Source organism: Bos indicus x Bos taurus, chromosome 9, assembly GCF_003369695.1.
Source record: "Bos indicus x Bos taurus breed Angus x Brahman F1 hybrid chromosome 9, Bos_hybrid_MaternalHap_v2.0, whole genome shotgun sequence".
NCBI classification, from domain to species: Eukaryota; Metazoa; Chordata; class Mammalia; order Artiodactyla; family Bovidae; genus Bos; species Bos indicus x Bos taurus.
This window is the reverse complement of record NC_040084.1, coordinates 41,753,509-41,774,595: the sequence shown is the minus strand read 5'-3', so window position 1 is coordinate 41,774,595 and position 21,087 is coordinate 41,753,509. Positions and strand designations below refer to the sequence as shown.

Sequence of the window (21,087 nt, the reverse complement as noted above, 5' to 3'; positions counted from 1 at the left end):
TTCCTACTTCTTAATGTTCTTCTAATGTTGTATTTTTAATCTATCTCCATAATTTTCATTTTGGTTTTCTATGCTGCAGGCAATAAGTCAAAGGTTTTTAATGCCAATTTCATTGGGGTTTTCTACTCTCCAGTTGAACTTAGAATTTCTAGAAATAAACCCAGCATAGTGCTTTTCATATTGTAGGCACTCAGCTATGATATGGTTTGTGTTTTGAGAAGTTTTCAGGTCCAGAATCTCCAGAATTAGATACCTCCAGGATTTGGAGCTCTATTAGATATGCAGAGCTAGATATGCGTCAAAGTGGGGGGAGGGTGCAGTCTGGTCTCTGGTGTGCCATGTTGACTTTTGTTGTTGTTGTTTTTGTTAAGTCATTGTTTTTACAAACCCTGTTAAAAATATGACACTCCCTCCAAAGAATACTACATTCACCATTATTATTTGGCCGTAGAGGGGATTGTGTGTGTGTGTGCTCAGTTGCTCCCAACTCTGCAACCCGCTGGACTGCAGCCTGGCAGTCTCCTCTGTCCGGGGGATTCTCCAGACAAGAACACTGGAGTGGGTTGCCATTTCCTGCACCAGAGATCTTTCCAACTGAGGGGTCAAACTCATGTCTTCTGCATTACAGGTGGATTCTTTACGACTGAGCCACCCGGGAGGCCCCAGAGGGGTTGGAGAGTTTAACAAAGATCTGGCAGATCTAGGCAGAACTAACCTCCTGCTGTTAAGACTGTATAAATCAAGTAGTAAGACTTTTCCTCAGCACAAAAAGAACATCTTCTGAAGTAGAATGTGTACAAGTTGGCAGTATTTTCTGGAACGGTGAGATATTTCCTGGCTGGATATTATGGTCTTCATATTAATAAGATTTCTCATATTAAGGTGCCATATCACCAACCTTGAGAAGTTATTTGTACACATTTCAGTGCTGTTTTTCTAGCTATTATCTTTATTAGTTTGGTGCACATAGTTGTTTTAACATCAATTCTTTTGATACTTTTTTTGTTTGTTTTGAAAAGGACACAGTCATCCAAATACCATTCAAACATGTTTTTTCCTGTTAAAAGGCACTTCTCTTTTAAGATTTGAGATATTGTCATTTCTGTGTAAACAAAGCAAGGTGCCACACATATTTGTTTAATGAGGAGCCATCAGGGCATCACTACAGGGAATTTATAAAGAGGAGCCTATACAGATAAAGAGTAACCCTTGGGACAGTATTATCTAGACAGCGCTTGAAATAATAATTGTCCTACTTGAGCTGAAATAATGGTGGTGGAACAAGCATTAGCCAGGCAGAGAAAAAAGAAACTCAAGCTGACAGCTCATTCCTGTTGCTGAAGTGGATCAACCGCTCATTGCAGAGCAGACAGCAGCCCAGTGGTAACGCTCATGCCTTTCACATTGGTGTGGCATTGAGAAAATCCTCACTCCACCCTGGTACCTGGGTCAAACCAAAGCAGACAGCTGTTGCGTTTCTCATACAGGAGAAAGAGGATGGCAGGCAAGCTCTTTTATTCCTAAAAGTTTGTCAGAAAAGCTATGCTACATACAATCCAGCTGTATGTTCTTGGTAATTAAGGAAAACAAATGCTCTTTGCAAACTCATTATATATTTTAAGTTCTTTAAGTTTTCATCAGGTTTCCACAGAAACAAAGAGTTTGAAACAATAGTCGAGAATGCATAAACCATCGAATAAGTGGATTTTAATTGTTCTTGTTTAGAAAATTAGTCAGATAACCAGTCACATCAAAGACTATTAAACTTTTTAATTGCTCAGGTAGAAAGATGGAGACTGTCATCATTATCTATCATAAGAAGAATCTTCATTCGGTAATGCTACTTGAATTTAGAGCTAAAATAACATCCTTAAGGATGCTACTAACTAGAGTGCCATTTAGTACTCAAAAATAATCATATGCCTTACTTATTCACAGGACACAATGCATGAATTTATAATACTAATTATGATTTCAAACTGTTTTATGCTATGGCTTACTTATATAGGCAGATCAGTTAATGCAGAACAGAGCTATAAATATTTGCACCTACCATAGGTATCATGTGCATGCAATTTAGTGCTATGTTAGTGAAGTCAGAAGAGTGGAGAAATGTGTCATCTCTATATTTTGCAGAGCCCTTGTAGGACTTAATGCCTTGTATTTCTTAAACATTCAGTAAATATAATTTTTTTCAATTTTATTTATTTACTGTAGTCTGTGCTGGGTCTTTGTTGCTATGTGGGCTTTTCTCTAGTTGCAGGCAGTGGGGTCTACTCTGTAGTGGGCATGTTCAGGCTTCTCATTGTGGTGGCTTCTCTTGTGGAGCACAGGCTCAGTAGTTACAGCACACGGGTTTAGTTGCTCTGTGGCATGTGGGATTCTCTTGGATGGGGGATCAAACCTGTGTCTCCTGCATTGACAGGCAGCTTCTTTACCACTGAGCCCCCAGGGATGCTTTCCGTAAATATAATTGATTTTGAAGAATTGGTGACAGTGTATTCATTTATTTAGCAGTCTTGGATTCTGCAAGATTCTGTTCCCTGGTCTTGCAAGGTGCTAGGGACCCTGAGGTGAATAAACAGTACAGTTGACCCTTGAACCATACAGAGATAGGGCTCCCGGCCCTCTACACAGTTGAAGATCCACGTGAAAGTTATAGTCGGCCCTCTGTATGCTTTGTTCCTCCATAGCTGAGGTTCTGCACCCTTAGATTCAACCAACCATGGATCATGTAGCACTTCAGTATTTACTACCAAAAAAAAAAAATCTGTGTTTAAGTGGACCCACATGGCTCAAACTGTATTTTTCACAAATCAACAGTACTAACAGTTTGGGGACTCCAGTCTCATACACTGGAGTAAGTGAGAGTTGCCACTGCAGATTTAAATAAATTCGTGAGTCCTCAAGCTCTTTAATATATGCATTTATGTTGAATATTTTATACATAGGGAAGATGAGTGAAGTGAAAGTAGCTTACTTGTGTCAGACTCTTTGTGATCCCCATGCACTGTAACAGTCCATGGAATTCTCCAGACCAGAATACTGCAGTGGGTAGCCTTTCCCTTCTCCAGGGGAATCCTCCAAACCCAGGGATCGAACCCAGGTCTCCCACACTGCAGGTGGATTCTTTACCATCTGAGCCACCAAGGAAGCCCAAAAATACTGGAGTGAGTAGCCTATCCCTTCTCCAGCAGATCTTCCCGACCCAGGAATTGAACTGGGGTCTCCTGCATTGCAGGTGGATTCTTTACCAACTGAGCTATCAGGGAAGCCCAGGGAAGATGAAGGGGACTAAATAGCTGAAAAACAAAAACAAAGAGTGTATTTTGTTTGGTATTAGTAAAGATCTCAAAAAAGCAGAGACATTACTTTGCCAACAAAGGTCTGTCTAGTCAAGGCTATGGTTTTTCCAGTAGTCATGTATGGATGTGAGAGTTGGACTGTAAAGAAAGCTGAGCACCAAAGAATTGATGCTTCTGAACTGTGGTGTTGGAGAAGACTCTTGAGAGTCCTTTGTACTGCAAGGAGATCCAACCAGTCCATCCTGAAGGAGATCAGTCCTGGGTGTTCATTGGAAGGACAGATGTTGAAGCTGAAACTCCAGTACTTTGGCCACCTGATGCGAAGAGCTGACTCATTTGAAAAAACCCTGATAATGGGAAAGATTGAGGGCAGGAGGAGAAGGGGACAACAGAGGATGAGATGGTTGGATGACATCATCGACTCAATGGACATGGGTTTGGGTAAACTCCAGGAATTGGTGATGGACAGTGAGGCCTGGCCTGCTGCAGTTCATGGGGTTGCAGAGTCGGACACGATTGAGTGACTGAACTGAACTGAACAAACATTGTTTTGCTATCCCAATTCTGTTTTTATGCTTTTTTGGCTATAATATATTCTCAGACCCTTAGAAAATACAGAAAAAACTAAAAAACATAGTAGATTTAAAAAAACCCTCTATCATTCAGACCATTTAGAGATAGCAACTATTAGTGTTTTTTACATATTTATGTAGCCTTTGTCCTACATGTATACTTTGAATACAATTATAATTTTACATTGTCCTGTTTCCACTTAGCTTTTTACCATAAGTGAGTTTCTACATCATAAAATATTTTTCGTAAGCACCATTATTTGTTGGCAACATATTATTCCATTATATTAATGTGCCCTATTGAGCCATTCCTCTTGTTTGTTATACTTTAAAGTTGATTTTTGATTCTCATAGTCATAAATAATCCTTGTGTATAGCTGTTTGTTGAATTTTTGGTTATTTCCTGTAGATAGATTTCTAGAAGCAGAATAACAGGGTCAAGTTTATGACTTCTTTAAGGCTCTTAATACAATCCAGTGTTTTTTTCTGACTGATTTAATCATCCATCAGCAATGGCTATCTCATTATATGCCTTCCAGCACTGAGTAGTATAATTTATTTTTTAAAATAACTGTATTTATTTATTTTTGGTTGCCCTGGGTCTTCATCGCTATGTGCAGCTTTATCTAGCTGTGGCCGTCTGGAACCACTCTTTGCTGTGGTGCGAGGGCTTCTCATTGTTGCGGTGGCTTCTCCTGTTGCGGAGCGTAGGCTCTAGGCACACGGGCTTCAGTGCTTGTGCTGTGCAGGGTCAGTAGTTGTGGCACATGGGCTTAGTTGCTCCACAGGATGTGAAATCTTCGCAGAGCAGGGACTGAAACCATGTCCCCAGGATTGGCAGGTGAATTCTTATCCACTGTACCACCAGGGGAGTCCCAATGTAATTTATTTTTCTTTGCAAAGTTGCTGTATGGAAAATGATACATCATTCTTATTTTGTCTTTCTATGGTTACCATTGAGCTTGACTATATTTTTCGCTTGTTAGCTCCTTATGCTTCTTATGTATTTTTGTTCCATGAACTATCTATTCAAATTATTTCTTTCTCTAATGGAATGCTCTTAAAATTTTAGTTCTATTGCAATGAGTTTTTGTCCCCTTCCCAATTCCATCTTCATGTCAATTTGTTTTCTCTCTGTGGTTTTCTATTTTCATTCAATTGGGTCTTTGTCATCTTGTGATCTGTATAAGGATGCCACATAATTTTATGGCTTTTTTTCTGGTTCTTATATACAGTAAATCATAAGTTTTATTTTTAGAAATAAGTTTTATACTATACCATAAAAATTCCAAAATTGATTACAAAAATAAATAAGCATAAAATAAATGGCACTCTGCTAACACATTTATCACTTAGGTAAAATCTATCTTTTGCTATAAAAGCTAAGTCATATTTTTTCTACATGTGCTATACTTGCTAATGACTTCTAAAACATGGACTTTACTTAGTAAATCTCTGTAGCAAGCATAGTATTTCAGTAAATTGCCCTCCAAATTCAGTGACTTAAAAAAAAAGCATTTACTATCACTCTCTCGTCAGCTAGAAAGCTGGGAGGTGAGGTGGGAAGTTATTTTGATCAATTTTGCATTCACTTATGTATCAACACTCAGCCTTGCTGCTCTTGCTTGCTCATCTCTTTGGGGGCCTGGCTGGCTATAGGCAAATGGCTCTCCTTCTGTCCATTCATCCTCTAGCAGGCCAGCTGAGGTGCTGCAACAGGGTGAGTGGAAGCATTTAAAGCCTCTTGAGACCTAAGTTCATAACTGGAAATTTGTCACTTGTTCTATTGGCTGTGATAAATTAAAGCCTACCCAGATTGAAGAGTTGTGCAGATAGACTCCATGTCTTCAACTAGAACTAGAAAATCACAATATAAAAGATGTGGACAAGGAGGCAAGAATAACTGGAGTCATAACTGTCATCAGACTACCCCACATAGGCATTCTTCATTTCTCCCAAAACATTTTAAATGAATTTTAAATTATCATAATTGTATAGAGACTTTTTTACTTAATGCAGTTGAATGCCCCAGACACCTTTAAATGATGAATGCTAATAAAAAAAGAGGGGGCGAGTGGGCCTGTGGCAACGTTATTATCAGTTTACCAGTCTTAGTGATCAAGATGTCACACGTCAAAAATGAAACCATTTGGTGATCTTATGGCACACTAGGCTATATAAGATGATTTGGCAGCATCTGTATGTGGTTTGGTGAAAACATTTATTATACTTCTGTATGTTATGTAATCATGAGGGGAAAAATAAATTTATAAAGGTGTTTTAAGTATATCAAATACTGAATTTGAACAAAACTTTCAGATAAAATCTTTTCACATTTGTAGTGAGAAAAGTTACCTCCATGAACGTAACTTTTAAAGAAATGCGTTTTTGGCTGTTCTGGGTCTTGATCACTCTCTAGTTGCGGTATGCAGGCTTCTCATTGAGGTGATCTCTCGTTGCGGAGCACAGGCTCTAGGGCATGTGGGCTTCAGTAGTTGTGGCCTGCAGGCTCAGTGGTTGTGGCATGCTGGCTTAGTTGCCCCATGGCATGTGGAATCTTCCTGGATCAGGAATGAAACCCATGTCTCCTGCATTGGCAGGTGGATTCTTAACCATTGGACCACCAGGGAAGTCCCATGAATGTAACTTTTTAAGAATCAGATTTGATGTTGGAAATGGCTAAATGCAGTTCCTGACTTAAAAAATTTTAGTGATAATCTGAATAAAATTTGAAGAGAAATTTTTGATAGTTAACATCTTATGTGAATAAGAATCCTTGTTCACACAGGAAGTGTTGGGAAGTCTTCCACTTCCAGTAATGGTGGGCTCTTTGTCAGTAATTTGCACCAACCTTGTAGTTAGAGCAATGAAGGGAAGCTGGATCAATTAAGTATCAGATTAGGCTAACTGCAGAAAGAGATAACCCCCAGTCTCAGAGGCTTAACAAATAAGCACGTGTTTCTTGCTCCTCTCACAATCCAGTGTAAGTTGGCCAGGAAACTGCTCCAGGTGGTCCCTCGTGGATCCAGGCTTCATCCCTATTGTACGTCCACCCTTCTTTAAGTCCTCAGCGGCCTCTCTCTTCAACCAGTGTTTGAGTAAAGAAAGTGAGGAGTCTGTGTGGGAGTTTTTATGGGCCAGATCTAGAAGTGATTCATATCACTTTCTGTTACATTCCACTGGCCTGAGCCTGATTGCGCGGCCCCACCTAAATGCAGGAAAGGCTGGGAAATGTAATCTAGCTGTGCACTCAGGAAAACGAAGAAAACATAGATATTGGTGAGCACTAGTAATTTTCTTTTAAAAGTTCTGAGCTTGCTTTTGGCAGCCTCACTGGGTTATTGAGACAAAGGGCAGAGACTAGGGCCAGCCAAAGATGGGAACCTACTAAGCTCCTCCCCACTGTGGTTGGAGCCCTGAAGGATTGTACTCTAGGAATAAATGTGAGCTTGAATTAAACCAGATCTCTGTGGACTTCAGTCAAACTTTATGTGAACTGAGTAGCTGAGAATATTCCAGGTCTTGAACTTGAAATTTTTTCTTTGAGTGTTTTATTAAAGATATAATCCAGTACGCAAAGATAACCAAACATATGAGGAGACAAGACACTAAAATTAAAACATAAGATATTGGAATTATGAGTTCATATTTTCAACAACTAAGCTTACATATTCAAGGAGATTTAAAAAGAAAGCTAGGCTTGGACGTTTAAATGTAGGTATCTAGGAATTATAAAAAGAGAGAGATCAGCTTTGAAAAAGAACCAGTATAATTTCCAGAACTGTAAAGTATGTAACCAAAATTAAGAACTTCGTGGATAGAGATTAAGAGCAGATAAAACACAGCTCATGAGAAACAGAGGAAATTATCCAAAATGAATCATGAAGAAGTGTAAAGAAAGGAAAATACAAAAGAAAGGATAAAAGAAATGGAGACGATGTAATGTAACTTGGGTTCATTTAGAATAGCAGAAGGAGGAGAGAGAGAAAGAGAAGATGGAAGAGGTAATACACACATGCAGAGGGACTGGATATTGTCTGACAATTACGGGAAAAAGAAACACTGACAACGTGGTAATCAAAATTGCTCAAATTAAGATAAGGTATCAATGGGAGCGTATCAACCTGCCTGTGACTTGCATTTTGACATTGCTTGGCCTTTGATCATGGGGACTCTGGTACTCGGCCATGAGGGCTAAATGTGACCTATTTGGAAATGGTGCCATTTGCCCCATCCCCTCCCTCCCCTCCCTCCCCTCTTGTCTCCCTGGTGTAAAGAATCATTAGCTGAGTGTTAACTGTATACCTGAAGTCAAATTTTATCCCAAATATCAAATCCATTTTCCTTTTGTCAAACTTTAAAGAAGAACATACACATTCAGCTTATTTATTTTTTTTAATGTGCCTGAAAAAATCCTGCATCTATAGATTAAGAACATTTAGAAAGAATAAATAAAAAGAAAAATTAGAGATAAAAAGAGAAATGTCCATGACAAAACTAATATAATGATCTCACACAGATGAGGCATAAATGATAAGATGCCCACTATAAAAATGATCTCCAAAAAAGCATTATTGTTTTGCTATTCAAAAAATCCAAGAAGTATAACAAACAAATTAATCTTTCATTCCACTATCCAAGGATGACCAGTGTTTACATTATGATCTATATCTTTTCTAGAATATTCCTAAATGTATATTCTATGGTATACAACAGAGACTTACCTTGGGAGTGAGGAATTTGGGCCAACTAAGAAAAGGTGGGGTTTTTTGGTAGGTGTTTCAATTTCTTTGGTGACTAAATGGGTATAAAAGAAGGAGTAAGCCTGCTCCAGGCTGTGTTGTATTTTATTCATATATTCACTCAATGCATTCAACAAATATTAAGCACTTCCTATGTGACATGTACTGGATTAGAGCCTGTGCATTTTGTGGGCCTGGGGCTTTCCCCCGCATTGAATGCTCATGGTATTACCTTCACAAGACACGTGGGAGGGAGAGGGCCCGAGACAGACGCTGTGTCTGTCATCTAGGGATGACTTCATGGAGGGCTGAGGTGCCAAGGAGGGCAGATATTTTAGTGGGCCAGAGACAGTGAGAGGGAGAGGGAATGGCTGTTGCTTGTAAGTGCAAAAGCAGAGGCAGACTGGATTGTCGAACTTGCCTGGCTTTGTGAGCTGAGGAAAAGGTTATTTAATAGTTAGTAAAAGAATAGTGCTTAGTCACTCAGTTGTGTCCAACTCCTTGCGACCCCATGAACTGTAGCCCACCAGGCTCCTCTGTCCATGGGAGTTCTCCAGACAAGAATACTGGAGTGGGTTTCCATGCCCTCCTCCAGGGGATCTTCCCAACCCAGGGATTAAACCCAGGTCTCCCACATTGCCGTTTGAGCTTCCCTGGTGGCTCAGAGGGTAAAGCGTCTCCTGAGCGACTTCACTCACTCCCTCATTGCAGGTTGATTCTTTACTGTCTGAGCCACCAGGGAAGCTAATAAAAGAATAGGTACTATTTATTATGTGTCTATTGTATGCCAACAGCAGACAGTGCATAAATCATTTTACTTACTACTCATATATGGGGGCTTCCCAGGTGGCGCTAGTGGTTAAGAATCTGCCTGCCAATGCAGAGGACGTAGGAGACTCCAGTTTGATCCCTGGGTCAAGAAGATCCCCAGGAGGAAGAAATGGCAACCCACTCCAGTATTCTTGCCAGGAGAATTCCATGGAGAGTGAAGCCTGGCGGGCTACAGTCCATGGGGTCATAAAGAGTCAGACATGATCGAGTGTCTGAGTGTAATACTTCTCATGTGAACTCTGCAAATTAATATTTAACTAACATTTATTGACCAGCCACTATTGTTGTAAGATTTTATATGTAATCAATACATCAAATCCTTGGGACAAACCTATGAGACAGGTCATGATCCCCCTTTTACAGGTGAGGAAACAGACATTGATGAAGACTTGCTCAAGGTCATACACTAGACCTGACAGACCATAATTCCAAAGTTTCTATGGTATTTTCATTCACAGCTACTTAAGTAATGAAAAATAGTGTTTCTCATTAATAAGAAACCCCTATCTCTCCCCAAATTCAATCCTAGGGATCTTTGTTGAGTGTCATTTCTTAGACACTTCAATATTGAAGCTGGAATAAGAAAACACACTCTTTTAAATACCTATTAAAAAAAAAAAAGAAAAACCTTTATATTTTAAATTAATTTTAACCTTTCTGGAGCTGTTTTCTTTGGGGAAAAGACATCCTTCTTTGATTAGTACATTTCATTCTTCTTTTTCATGATTTTAGAGAAAAAGGTGATATTTCTCGATAGCCTAAATTGAAATTTCTTTTGCAACGAATAAGCTCTCCTTTATTTAAAGACTATTTGTGACTGTGGTTAAGTAATACATAACATAAAATATACCATTTTAATCATTTTTTAAAAGTATACAGATCAGTGGCATTAATTATACTCATGTTGGGCAAACATCACAACACTCCATCTCTAGAACCTTTGCAGCATCCTAAACTAAAATTCTGTACCCATTAAACAATAACTCCCCACCCCTCAGTGACCATTGTTCTTAAAGGAGATAGATAACTGTTAAGCTTAGTTTTCTTTATATGAATGAGCACATAATTATCTTAGGGATATGAAGGAAAGGGATATTTGCCAGCCTAATGGCAAATGCAGAGCCTACTGACAAAGGTATATAATTTGTAAAAATAGCTGAGTGGGCAGAATTCTGATTTTTCAGCTGCCCTAGGCACTTCAGTGCACTTCTGATAATGATTTTCCCTGGGCATGTAGTTATACTGATAGAAATCATATCCATGCATAAAGAGTGAGCTTAATTATATATAACTGCATACCTAAAATGAGGCTGTACATTTTTTTTTACATACACTTTCTGATTTACAAAAGATGAGACACTAAATTCTTTTTTTTAATTTTATTTAACTTTACAATATTGTATTGGTTTTGCCATATATCAAAATGAATCTGCCACAGGTATACATGTGTTCCCCATCCTGAACCCTCCTCCCTCCTCCCTCCCCATACCGTCCCTCTGGGTCGTCCCAGTGCACCAGCTCCAAGCATCCAGTATCGTGCATCGAACCTGGACTAGCGACTCGTTTCATATATGATATTATACATATTTCAATGCCATTCTCCCAAATCATCCCACCCTCTCCCTCTCCCACAGAGTCCACAAGACTGTTCTATACATCAGGAGACACTAAATTCTGACTGATCCCCAAGAAGTAGTATGCGTCACCCTCAGAACGTGAGTGTCTTATTGTAGAGGTCTCCTTTTTCTGCAAAGACACTGTATCTTGCCTTCCCCCTCACCCCTTCGGGAATTGTTTTCATTATATGGGATTTCACAATCTCATCTGATTTCTGCTGTGACTGTGAGAACAGGAAAATGCACAAAGGCTGATTTAGGGTTTTGGATGTAATCAGGGGTAGTGAGCAAAGCAAAAGTGAGTTGAGTGGTAATGTCTGTTCCAGGTGCTGTATTAAACGCTTTACATGTATTATTTTGTTTAAGCCTCACAACTCTGTGAGATAGGAATCAATTCCCATTTTACAGATGGGAAAACGAAAGAATAGGAAGATGAGGTTACTTGCCAAAGACACATCACTAATAAATGACAGACTGAGGATTCAAACTCAGGCTGTGTAGAGCTCTTGTTCCGAGCTGCTCTGTTAACACACCCTCCTGGCCCACATCAGCCTTGACAGCAGCGTTAAACCACCCGCACGTGCAAGCCCTTGTGTGGCTGAGGTGAGTGGGGAGTCTCAGCTAAGATCAGACTCTGGGTCTAGAGATAGAGGCTGTCCAGCCAGCACAGGGAAATGGGGAAACACAGGGTCATCTCTGGCACCACTTGTTACCTGGTTGTTGGAGGAGAGGAGAGAAGGGGTGTCTCTAAGCAGGTTTCAAGGCTCTTCCTTGTGCCCACTCTCTGGTGTTGTGCCCCTGGGCTCGTAGTTGCTGCGCATCCTTCTTAGAGCTGCTTTTCCTGAGGGAACCACCTCCCCAAGGCCTCCCTCTCCAGTTTACTCTTACCACCCCACACCTGCAGGAAAAGTTTTCTGAGTACAGTTGATTTCAGCTAGTTGTTAGGAGAGTGGCAGGTGTAAAGGGTGGACTCTAGGTGAGGATGACTCCCCCTCTTTGCAATTCCCTGATTCTCCCAGGACCATAGTTGTATCTACATTTCTGAAAGCAGAAGTTTTAATGCAAACGACCACCCCAACGAGGGAGACATTCTTTTTTGTTTTTTAATTATTTATTTATTTAGTTTATTTATTTTTGGCTATACTTGGTCTTGATTGCTGCCAGGGCTTTTCTCTAGTTGTGGCGAGTGGGGCGACTCCAGTTGCTGTGCGCGGGCTTCTCATTGCGATGGCTTCTCTTGTTGTGGAGCGCAGGCTCTAGGGCACATGGACTTCTGCAGCTGTGGCTCGCAGGCTCTAGAACACAGGCTCAATAGTTGTGGCACTCGGGCTTAGTTGCTTCGTGTTACGTGCGATCTTCTTGGGTCAGGGATTAAGCCTGTGTCTCCTGCATTGGCAGGCAGATTCTTTACCACTGAGCCACCAGGGAAGTCCAAGGGAGACATTCTTAAACAGGGAGGAGTATTGATAAATTCTGCCGGAAGTTGAAGAGGCTTAGCTATTTGGGTCCCAGGGATCAGTTGTTGGGATCTGAGAGCTTCCAGAGGGACCTGAGAGCAGCTCCTGGACTTTGAGTCTCTCTGCATTCTCTCATGGCCAGAAACTTTCTCCTGACCCTTGCTCATGGCTCCTGTTCACAGGGTACAGCCATTCACACCCAATTTAGAAGTGACTCTCCTGGGAGTGTTTCTGACCCCAGAGAATGTGTGGATTGTTTTCATAACTGTCATAAATTACCTTCGTGTTTCAGGAACAAACATGTTACACCTGCAGGCAACACCTTTGTGATGGTTCTGTGGATCCCGAGGGTTGCATCCTCCTTGTGTGGGGAGGTAACAGGTGCACCAAGCTATGCTCGAGGGCTTGCTCTACTTTTGTACAAAAACCCTCTGGTATTGCCTACAAAGGTTAGCAGTGTTTACTACATTGTATTTCAGTAATTGTACCTCAAATTAAACAAAAAAATATTGTCTGATGCTTTTGTATACTGGAGCACAGTCTTTATTTCAAAGTGGTGACATAACATTCAGCTGCTGTGATAAGACAGCTGCGTTTACCAGTAGTGACAGTTTACAGTTGAGTCATAGGAAGGATTCATTTGGACATGTTTAAAGTCATGTCATCGGAGACGGTGATGGCACCCCACTCCAGTACTCTTGCCTGGAAAATCCCATGGATGGAGGAGCCTGGTAGGCTGCAGTCCATGGGGTCGCTACGAGTCAGACACGACTGAGCGACTTCAGTTTCACCTTTCACTTTCATGCATTGGAGAAGGAAATGGCAACCCATTCTAGTGTTCTTGCCTGGAGAATTCCAGGGACGGGGGAGCCTGGTGGGCTGCCGTCTATGGAGTCACACAGAGTCGGAAACGACTGAAGTGACTTAGCAGCAAAGTCATGTCATAGAAATAAAACGATGAAGACCAGATTTAGGATGTGGGCCTACAGGATGCCAGCTGAGGTGGCTGGAATTGTTCTTCACGGCCCACCATGTGCTCGTCTTCTCTCTTCCCTTCTGCTTATATCCCTAGTAAGTAGGGTGTACACTGTCCTCAGCCTGCTCTGAAAACACCACTGTGTTTGGTAAAGTTACCTCAAAGCTATACCTAGATCACACCATGATGAGAAAAAGAGATATTTTCAACCAGAATTGACTTATTTCAATTTTCTGTTCTCTATTTCATTTTAATTATAGCCACTTGGAGCCAGTGACTATTTGGAACTGTCAAAGAATTTTGATACAGTATTTTTACGAAACATTCCACAATTTACCCTGGCAAAGAGGACCCAAGCTCGGAGATTCATAACTCTCATTGATAACTTTTATGATTTCAAGGTAAGGATGTGGTGCATTTTCTCAGAATAAAACATTCTGGACCGTGGAGCAAGATTGTTTGGGCTGGAATCCTGGTCTACCCCTTAGTTTACTTCTCTGTGCCTCAGTTTTGTCACATACAAATCGAAGATACTATTCTGAAGTAGTATTTACTTCAGAGAATTATCGTGAGGACAGAATAAACTAATCCAGGTAAATCTTTTAAAACAGCACTTGGTACACGCTGATGCTGCACAAGTACTGTTGGTAGTGGCAGTAACGGTAATCATACTGTATTAAAAGCCCCATCATAAGACGCTGCTATATGCCCAATCCCATCACTCACCTAGACGCATCCTGTTCTCTGTCTGTGAGGATGCACAGCACAGTGCCTTACCTAGATAGAGTGCTCAGGAAACATTTGTCGCATGAATCAGTTGTTGGACTGGTGAAATAACGGATGAACAAAATGAATAAATGAATGACTAAAGGGCCATTCTCAGTATTAGAGTTTTCTCTCCCTCTGACTTGGAAACCCCAGTAACTATCATTGTCCCTAAACAAGCAAGAAAAACCCAGTTGTCTTATTACCAGCATGAGTCGCCGAGCCTTTGTCCATTCATCAGGGGCATTATTGCCTAGTGGTTAAGGAGTGGACCCTGGGGCCAAGCTGACTACCTTGAAGACCAACTTAGCTTGAATTGCCTTCTTTAGAAAAAGAGGATAATAATGGTATTTACCTCATAAGACTGTTGTGAGGATGAAATGAGCAGGTGAAATACTTAGAACACTGTGCAGCGTACAGTAAGCTTTCAATGAAGGTGAGCCATTAGCATCACTGACTCAACAGACATTAATTGGAGCAGGCTCCAGGAGATGGTAAAGGACAGGGAGCCTGGCGTGCTGCAGTCCATGGGGCCGAAAAGAGCTGGACATGACTGAACAACAACACCAGCGAGCCACTAATAATAATATATGCCTGTAAATATATTTACAGTAAAGTTAAAGTACCGCTTCAAGTTAAGAGTGAAATATTGTTTTACCCTTAGATACAGTTTTCCCTCCTTATTCCTTGTACTGAAATAGAGCAGTGATTCTAAAATTGAAGGGACCTTGAGGGGAGGAGAAGGTACCAGAATCTGCTGGGAGGGAGAGGTGAGATTCTTAATGTTTCCTTTCTTCATTCATTCAGCAATCTTCACACCAAGCACAGTGCTAATTCAGTGACAAGCAAAGCCAGGCATGCTGCCTGCCTTCATGGAGCTGATAGTCAGGTGTTGAAGAGACACTGATTAAATGTATGCAGAACTGAGTGTAAATGTTCTGAGAACTGAGTGTGGGATGTTCTCTTGGCGAGAGAGGGGACTTGGTGCCGTGAGAGTCCAGGAGGACAGTAGACTGATCTTTGTATGGGAACTGGGGGCAGGCCGAGGAAGTCCTTCTGACGACCAGCTGCACCAGGATCATCTGAGCTTCTTAAGATCCAGATTCCTGAACTCACCCCACGCCACACCAGCAGATGAAGACCAGGGACGGGGCCTGGAGCCTGCTGGTTCATCAGCTCCTCAGGTGCTGCTCGTGAACACTGAGCTGTGATGGCTGGGGTCCACGTGCAGAGTGGAGAGTTGGCAGCACAGGCCCTGTGATGGGCCTGAGCATGAAAGGCAACCTACCTTAGTGAGTGCCATCAGAATCTGCTGCCTGCTCTCAGGGGGCCCTGTGAGCAGGAAGTTGAGAACACCAGGGCTGGGGATCAAGGTCTGTTACTTGTCTCCTTCTGGATTACTCATCAAGAGACTCAGCTCTGAAATAATCATGTGGGGTCTGGAATACATTGCCCAGGGGTAGCAGTCTGTTTTCAGAGGGCAGTGCTTCAAGAAGAAAGTGGGAGGGGTGCACTGGTAGGTGGCTCTTAGAGGGGCACATTGATAAACTCTTATTTTTGAAAGCTTATGATCCCTACCCTTCAGTCCCCCGCCCTCCCCGATCCTACCTCCCCACACTGTTTCACTTCTTCATTAGACAAAAAGATTTTTCTGGCAATATGATGGAATGTCAGAACTACTCTCCTAACATTTGCTTTAACTAAAGCACACATTTAAAGTTTATACTCTTTTTAAAACATAGCCGAAATTCTTATTTCAGAAATTGGAAGCATTAAACAGACATCGTTTTAGAATGCATTTGTAGAAATCTGTGAAATAAGGACATTTCCATCTAAGTAATGAAAAAAGTGTCATTTGTGGTTAAAATAATTTATAAGAGGAGGTAGAAGGTCATTTGTATATGGAAGAACTAGTCCCAAACATCAGTACATTGTTTTAAAATACTGATAGCGAGTGTGTGCTCAGTCATGTCTGGCTCTTTGCAGCCTCATGGACTGTAGCCCGCCAGGCTCCTATGTCCATGGATATCAGCACATTTACTTAAATAATGATTTTAAAAGGATGGCTGTGAATCCTGAAAACAAATTCAGATCTGAAACATCAGGAAGAGTATGTTTTAAACTAGTGGACATAAAATTTATTAAGTTGTGAAAGCAGTTTCTGGTGTGTGATTACACATGGATATTCACTCAAACACTTATGTAATCAAGAAATATTCATGCCAAGCTTAGTGTTTTTCAAGGATGTCTGGCTGGATGCTGGTATAAATGTGGGTTCTGGTAACTCAGGGTGTAATTAGAGGAGCGGGGCACTGGACTTAGTCACATGTGCAGCAAAGGGGTAACGGTGCAAAGGAGAGCATCTCGGATGCGCACAGAGATGGGCTTCACACAGTCAAGTGAAAATGTCAACCTCAGAGGTAATGGAAAAGCCTCTGGACTTAGAACTGGAAGAGATCAGGACTGGTGTCGAGCTGAGGCTCTCCAGGCCTGGAGCGGCCCCTAAAACCTTTGTTCCCTCCTTCAGAAGGCGATGTAAGCTGCAGGGGAATGTTTGTAAAGTGCTGTGCAGTTTAAAAATAGCACTTTAAAGAGACTATTAGAAAAAGTATGAAAATGGTCAAGAGGTTTTCCTAAAAAAAGTATTTTGTTTCAAAAATACATTTGGAAACATCTCTGATCCCAGGCTATCTGACTATAGGTTATGTGGTGTGTGTATCTACATTTTAGAGGTATTCCAGAAATAGAAAAAAAGCTTCCCAAATATTGAAATCCACTTTAAAGAAATGCTATATTCACTTATTTATGCAAGATTTTTTTTTTCATTAATGAAGAAGATATAGTGTAGATGGGTCCTGCCAGTTTTGAAATTTTGACAGCCACATTTTGCTTATGCTCTTTTTGTGGACTTTAAAACATGGAGATTAATAAAAATTTTAGTAGCTTTACGGTAACTTTTGGATATTTAGGTAAAATCTCTAATTAGAAAAATAGATTAATGAAACAGGAAAAAATGTGATAGATTGAAGCTTTTAAAATATTTTTTTTTCCAAAATAAAGATAGGACTTGGAGAAAATGTGTAGAAGGAGAAATGAAGTTAAGACTGTTACTTAGGTTGAAAGAGAGGAGTTCAAGGCATTGTTCTTTATAAATACGCATTCTGTAAGCTCGTAAAAGTGTATTTTCACCAAGTACCAATTTTGCTACATATATTTAGAACCATTTAAAAGCAAAAATCTTCAGCTCCCTGTTATAAAAGATTTTTTTATTCTATGAGAAATTTGTTTTTGCCTTCACCTTGTTAAAGTTAAGGAGTGACACCATTTGCTGTTTTCTGTTTCAGGTGCGCATCATTTGCTCTGCATCAGCTCCTGTATCAAGCTTATTTTTGTGTGATCATCATGACAGTGAGTTGGAGCAAAGCAGAATACTGATGGATGATTTGGGGCTGAGCCAGGTAGGTGATATTAACATAATCTCTTTTTATTATAAAACAACTTAATTGTTTTGGTTTGATGCATGGCTATGTTTTAAAGAACGAATGCAGTATGTATTTAACCACTGATTTGCCGCTTTCTTCTAAAGCCAGTATAGCAGACATATCCTCAACATCAGTAAATATAGAGAATTATAGCCTTAGAGTGGAAGGAATCTTTGTGGTAAAGCGAAGACCAGGGAGGTGGACTGAGGGGCTTGCAGTTACACCACTGGCCAATGGCAGGCCAGAGCTGGCCACCAGGCACCCGTGTCTGGTTCTGGACTCCCTCAGCCACACCATGCTGCCTTTTCTGGATATCCTCCTTCACATCTGCTGGATCTGTAGAGCATATGCTACAGTATCCAATCATGTGGACTGGCTGTTCTAGGACTTTGTGCCTGGCAAGTCCCTTTGCTTAAAAAGAAATCCACGATTCACCTCCTAACCCCATTCTGTAGACATTTGTGGAGCACCTTGGAAGAAAAGTTATGACCAACCTAGATATCATATTGAAAAGCAGAGACATTACTGCTTTTCCATCTAGTCAAGGCTATGATTTTTCCAGTGGTCATGTATGGATGTGAGAGTTGGACTGTGAAGAAAGCTGAGCGCCAAAGAATTGATGCTTTTGAACTGTGGTGTTGGAGAAGACTCTTGAGAGTCCCTTGGACTGCAAGGAGATCCAACCAGTTCATTCTAAAGGAGATCAGCCCTGGGTGTTCTTTGGAAGAAATGATGCTAAAGCTGAAACTCCAGTACTTTGGCCACCTCATGCAAAGAGTTGACTCATTGGAAAAGACTCTGATGCTGGGAGGGATTGGGGGCAGGAGGAGAAGGGGACGACAGAGGATGAGATGGCTGGATGGTATCACTGACTCGATGGACGTGAGTCTGAGTGAACTCCTGGAGTTTGTGATGGACAGGGAGGCCTGGCGTGCTGCGATTCATGGTGTCACAAAGAGTCGGACACAACTGAGTGACTGAACTGAACTGTGGGTGCCAGGCTCTGAGGATGCTCTGTTGGAAACCAGCTGATGCTGGCCCAGTTCTCCTGGACCTTGGGGGGTCTGGTGATTCACTCCAGGCCAAACAGAAGTGGCTTTGCATTTCCTTTTTCTGTATGAATATTACAGGGTATATTTCTCAACTGTAGACAACTGAAATATTAGTAAAAGATTTAAAACTATAAACACTCATCCCCCCCAATGAGGGGAGCCCCATTCTTTCAACCCCAGTGGTAGAAGACCATTTGGAATGAGGAAACCATTCCTTATTGACCTGAGTTGAAATTATGGACTCTCAGGAGTTTGGGGAAATGAGGCCAATAATTGTTTAAATAGTGAACTTTCAAAATATGATTTTTAAATCTACATGTAGAAATACATAGCTGCTTGTGACCCCATTTCTCTGAGAGCAATACATTCAAATAATGTCTTTTGACAATTTGGAAGAATATACTTAAGGGGCTACTTCATCTCAGTTTCTGAAATTCTTTAAATCATTGGTTTTTGAATTTTTCTTCTGATCAGAGTTCAGATACAGGGCAAAGTATGCTCAGCATTTAGGGCCAATAATACATGAAGAAATCCTGGCACGTGGCTATAGGGTCATGCAGTTTTACAGTAGGTCAGTAATTTGGATTTAGGAGTGCAGAACTTTTCTCTGAGAGAGTATAATAGCAAACTCCTAAGGAAAGAGGCAAGTTTCAGTGTTCACTTACAGGCTATAGCCTGTGTTGAAATCACCAGTCCCAGCTTATTTGCTAGCCTCACGGAGGGCTCCCTAACTGAACCCTACATGGAAGGATCAAGTGTCCCAGCAGCTCAAGACCAAAAACAGCTCTGGCCTTCCCAAAACTCACTCCCAGACACAATCTCCAGGTCCCTAGAAGACCTCTCAGTCACCCAGTTTGGAAAAAGAGATTAGCCCTCAGGCCTCCCCTTGGGAACGTGGCCCTGACTGTGAAGCTTCAAGGGAGAGTCTTAGCCGCATATTGATATACCGGAACTACTGGGTTTTGTTGTTGCTTATTTCTTTCTTAAAAAAATATGTATTAATTTTTATTTATTTGTCTGTGCTGGGTCTTAGTATTGGCATAACATATCTAATTCCCTGACTGGGGATGGAACTCGGTCGGGCCCCCTGCAATGGGAGCTTGGAGTCTTAGCCAGTGGGCCACCAGGGAGGTCCTGATGTTACTTTTTTCTGGCATGCACTTTTTGAGAAAGAATTCCTTTTCTGTCTGAAATGTCCTTCCTTTAGATTTTGTAGAGAACTTTCATCTGAGCAAAAGTTTTCTTATTTGGATATTAGGGTGTTGTTTCAGCTTTAATTATTCGTCTAATGTTTTCTTCCTGTTAATTTGTTCTGCTAATTGATTACTGTTTTAAATTAGTTGATTCTCTAGTCTAATTTATATTAGCTGATTCTCTAGTCTAATCTAATTGTTGGGTAAAATTAGTTGATTCTCTAGTCTAATTTAATGAAAAAAATTTGTAGAATATTTTATAATCTAAGCTCAAAAAGTATTTTTTAAACTTGTACTTAGTTCTTTAAATTTTTAGTTGCAGAGGTTTTAACTGGTGCTGGATTGTTGTTTTATTTTTTTGATAAATAGGACTCAGCAGAAGGACTCGCCATGTTTACTGGAGAAGAGGAAATCTTTGCATTTCAGCGTACAATTTCCCGACTCACAGAAATGCAGACTGAACAGTACTGGAATGAAGGAGACAGAAGCAAGAAGTAACCATCACTTTTGCGTGAATAAAACTCTAGACAAATGATTACCGCAGGGAGAACTCTTTATTACGGGACTTGAAGGAATCATTTTCTCATCATTAATTATGCACTTTGTCCTCTGGACCATTTTTATCTAAAATTGCTGTCAAAGATATAGTGGTTTAGTAAGTTAAAGCCATTTTTAGGTCTACTTTTTGCCTGTTTATTTGGCCTTATTTCTACATCACAAAATTAAAATCAGCACTCTTACCAAGCTGAATGTAGACAGGCATTTTGGTTCATATTAAGCTACCTGAATGAACCTTGAATACACACACCAGTAAACGCAGGGTGTCTGGACATCTGTGAGCTTTTGGCTGCCTGGTAGCCGCATGATAGAAACACATTTTTATGAGAGTGGAAGAAAAACACCCTACATTTCAATTCAAAACAAAAAAAGATTTCTGATGCACTTATCTCTGTGATTGTTGGGGCCTGTAAATTACTTTAAATCTCCCAAGTCTTTAGGCTTCCTTACAGCAGAGAGTATATTTTTTACCCTGAGTTCAAGCTTTGCAGGCAGTACCTGATCTCCAGTGGACACACAGCTGACTGAAAAAAAATCA

At 40.8% G+C, this 21,087-nt stretch overlaps 1 protein-coding gene across 1 annotated transcript in view; it reads left to right on the top strand.

Annotated features, from left to right (window-relative positions):
* Nucleotides 1–20,745, top strand: part of AFG1L (AFG1 like ATPase) — a 194,900-nt gene extending 174,155 nt beyond the window's left edge. Inside the window, exons 11-13 of the mRNA XM_027551271.1 lie at nucleotides 13,760–13,900; nucleotides 17,609–17,722; nucleotides 20,361–20,745. Of these exons, the coding sequence (XP_027407072.1) occupies nucleotides 13,760–13,900; nucleotides 17,609–17,722; nucleotides 20,361–20,489 (384 nt within the window). The 3' untranslated portion in view covers nucleotides 20,490–20,745. The remainder of the gene's footprint in view (nucleotides 1–13,759; nucleotides 13,901–17,608; nucleotides 17,723–20,360) is intronic.
* The last annotated feature ends 342 nt before the right edge of the window (nucleotides 20,746–21,087 follow it).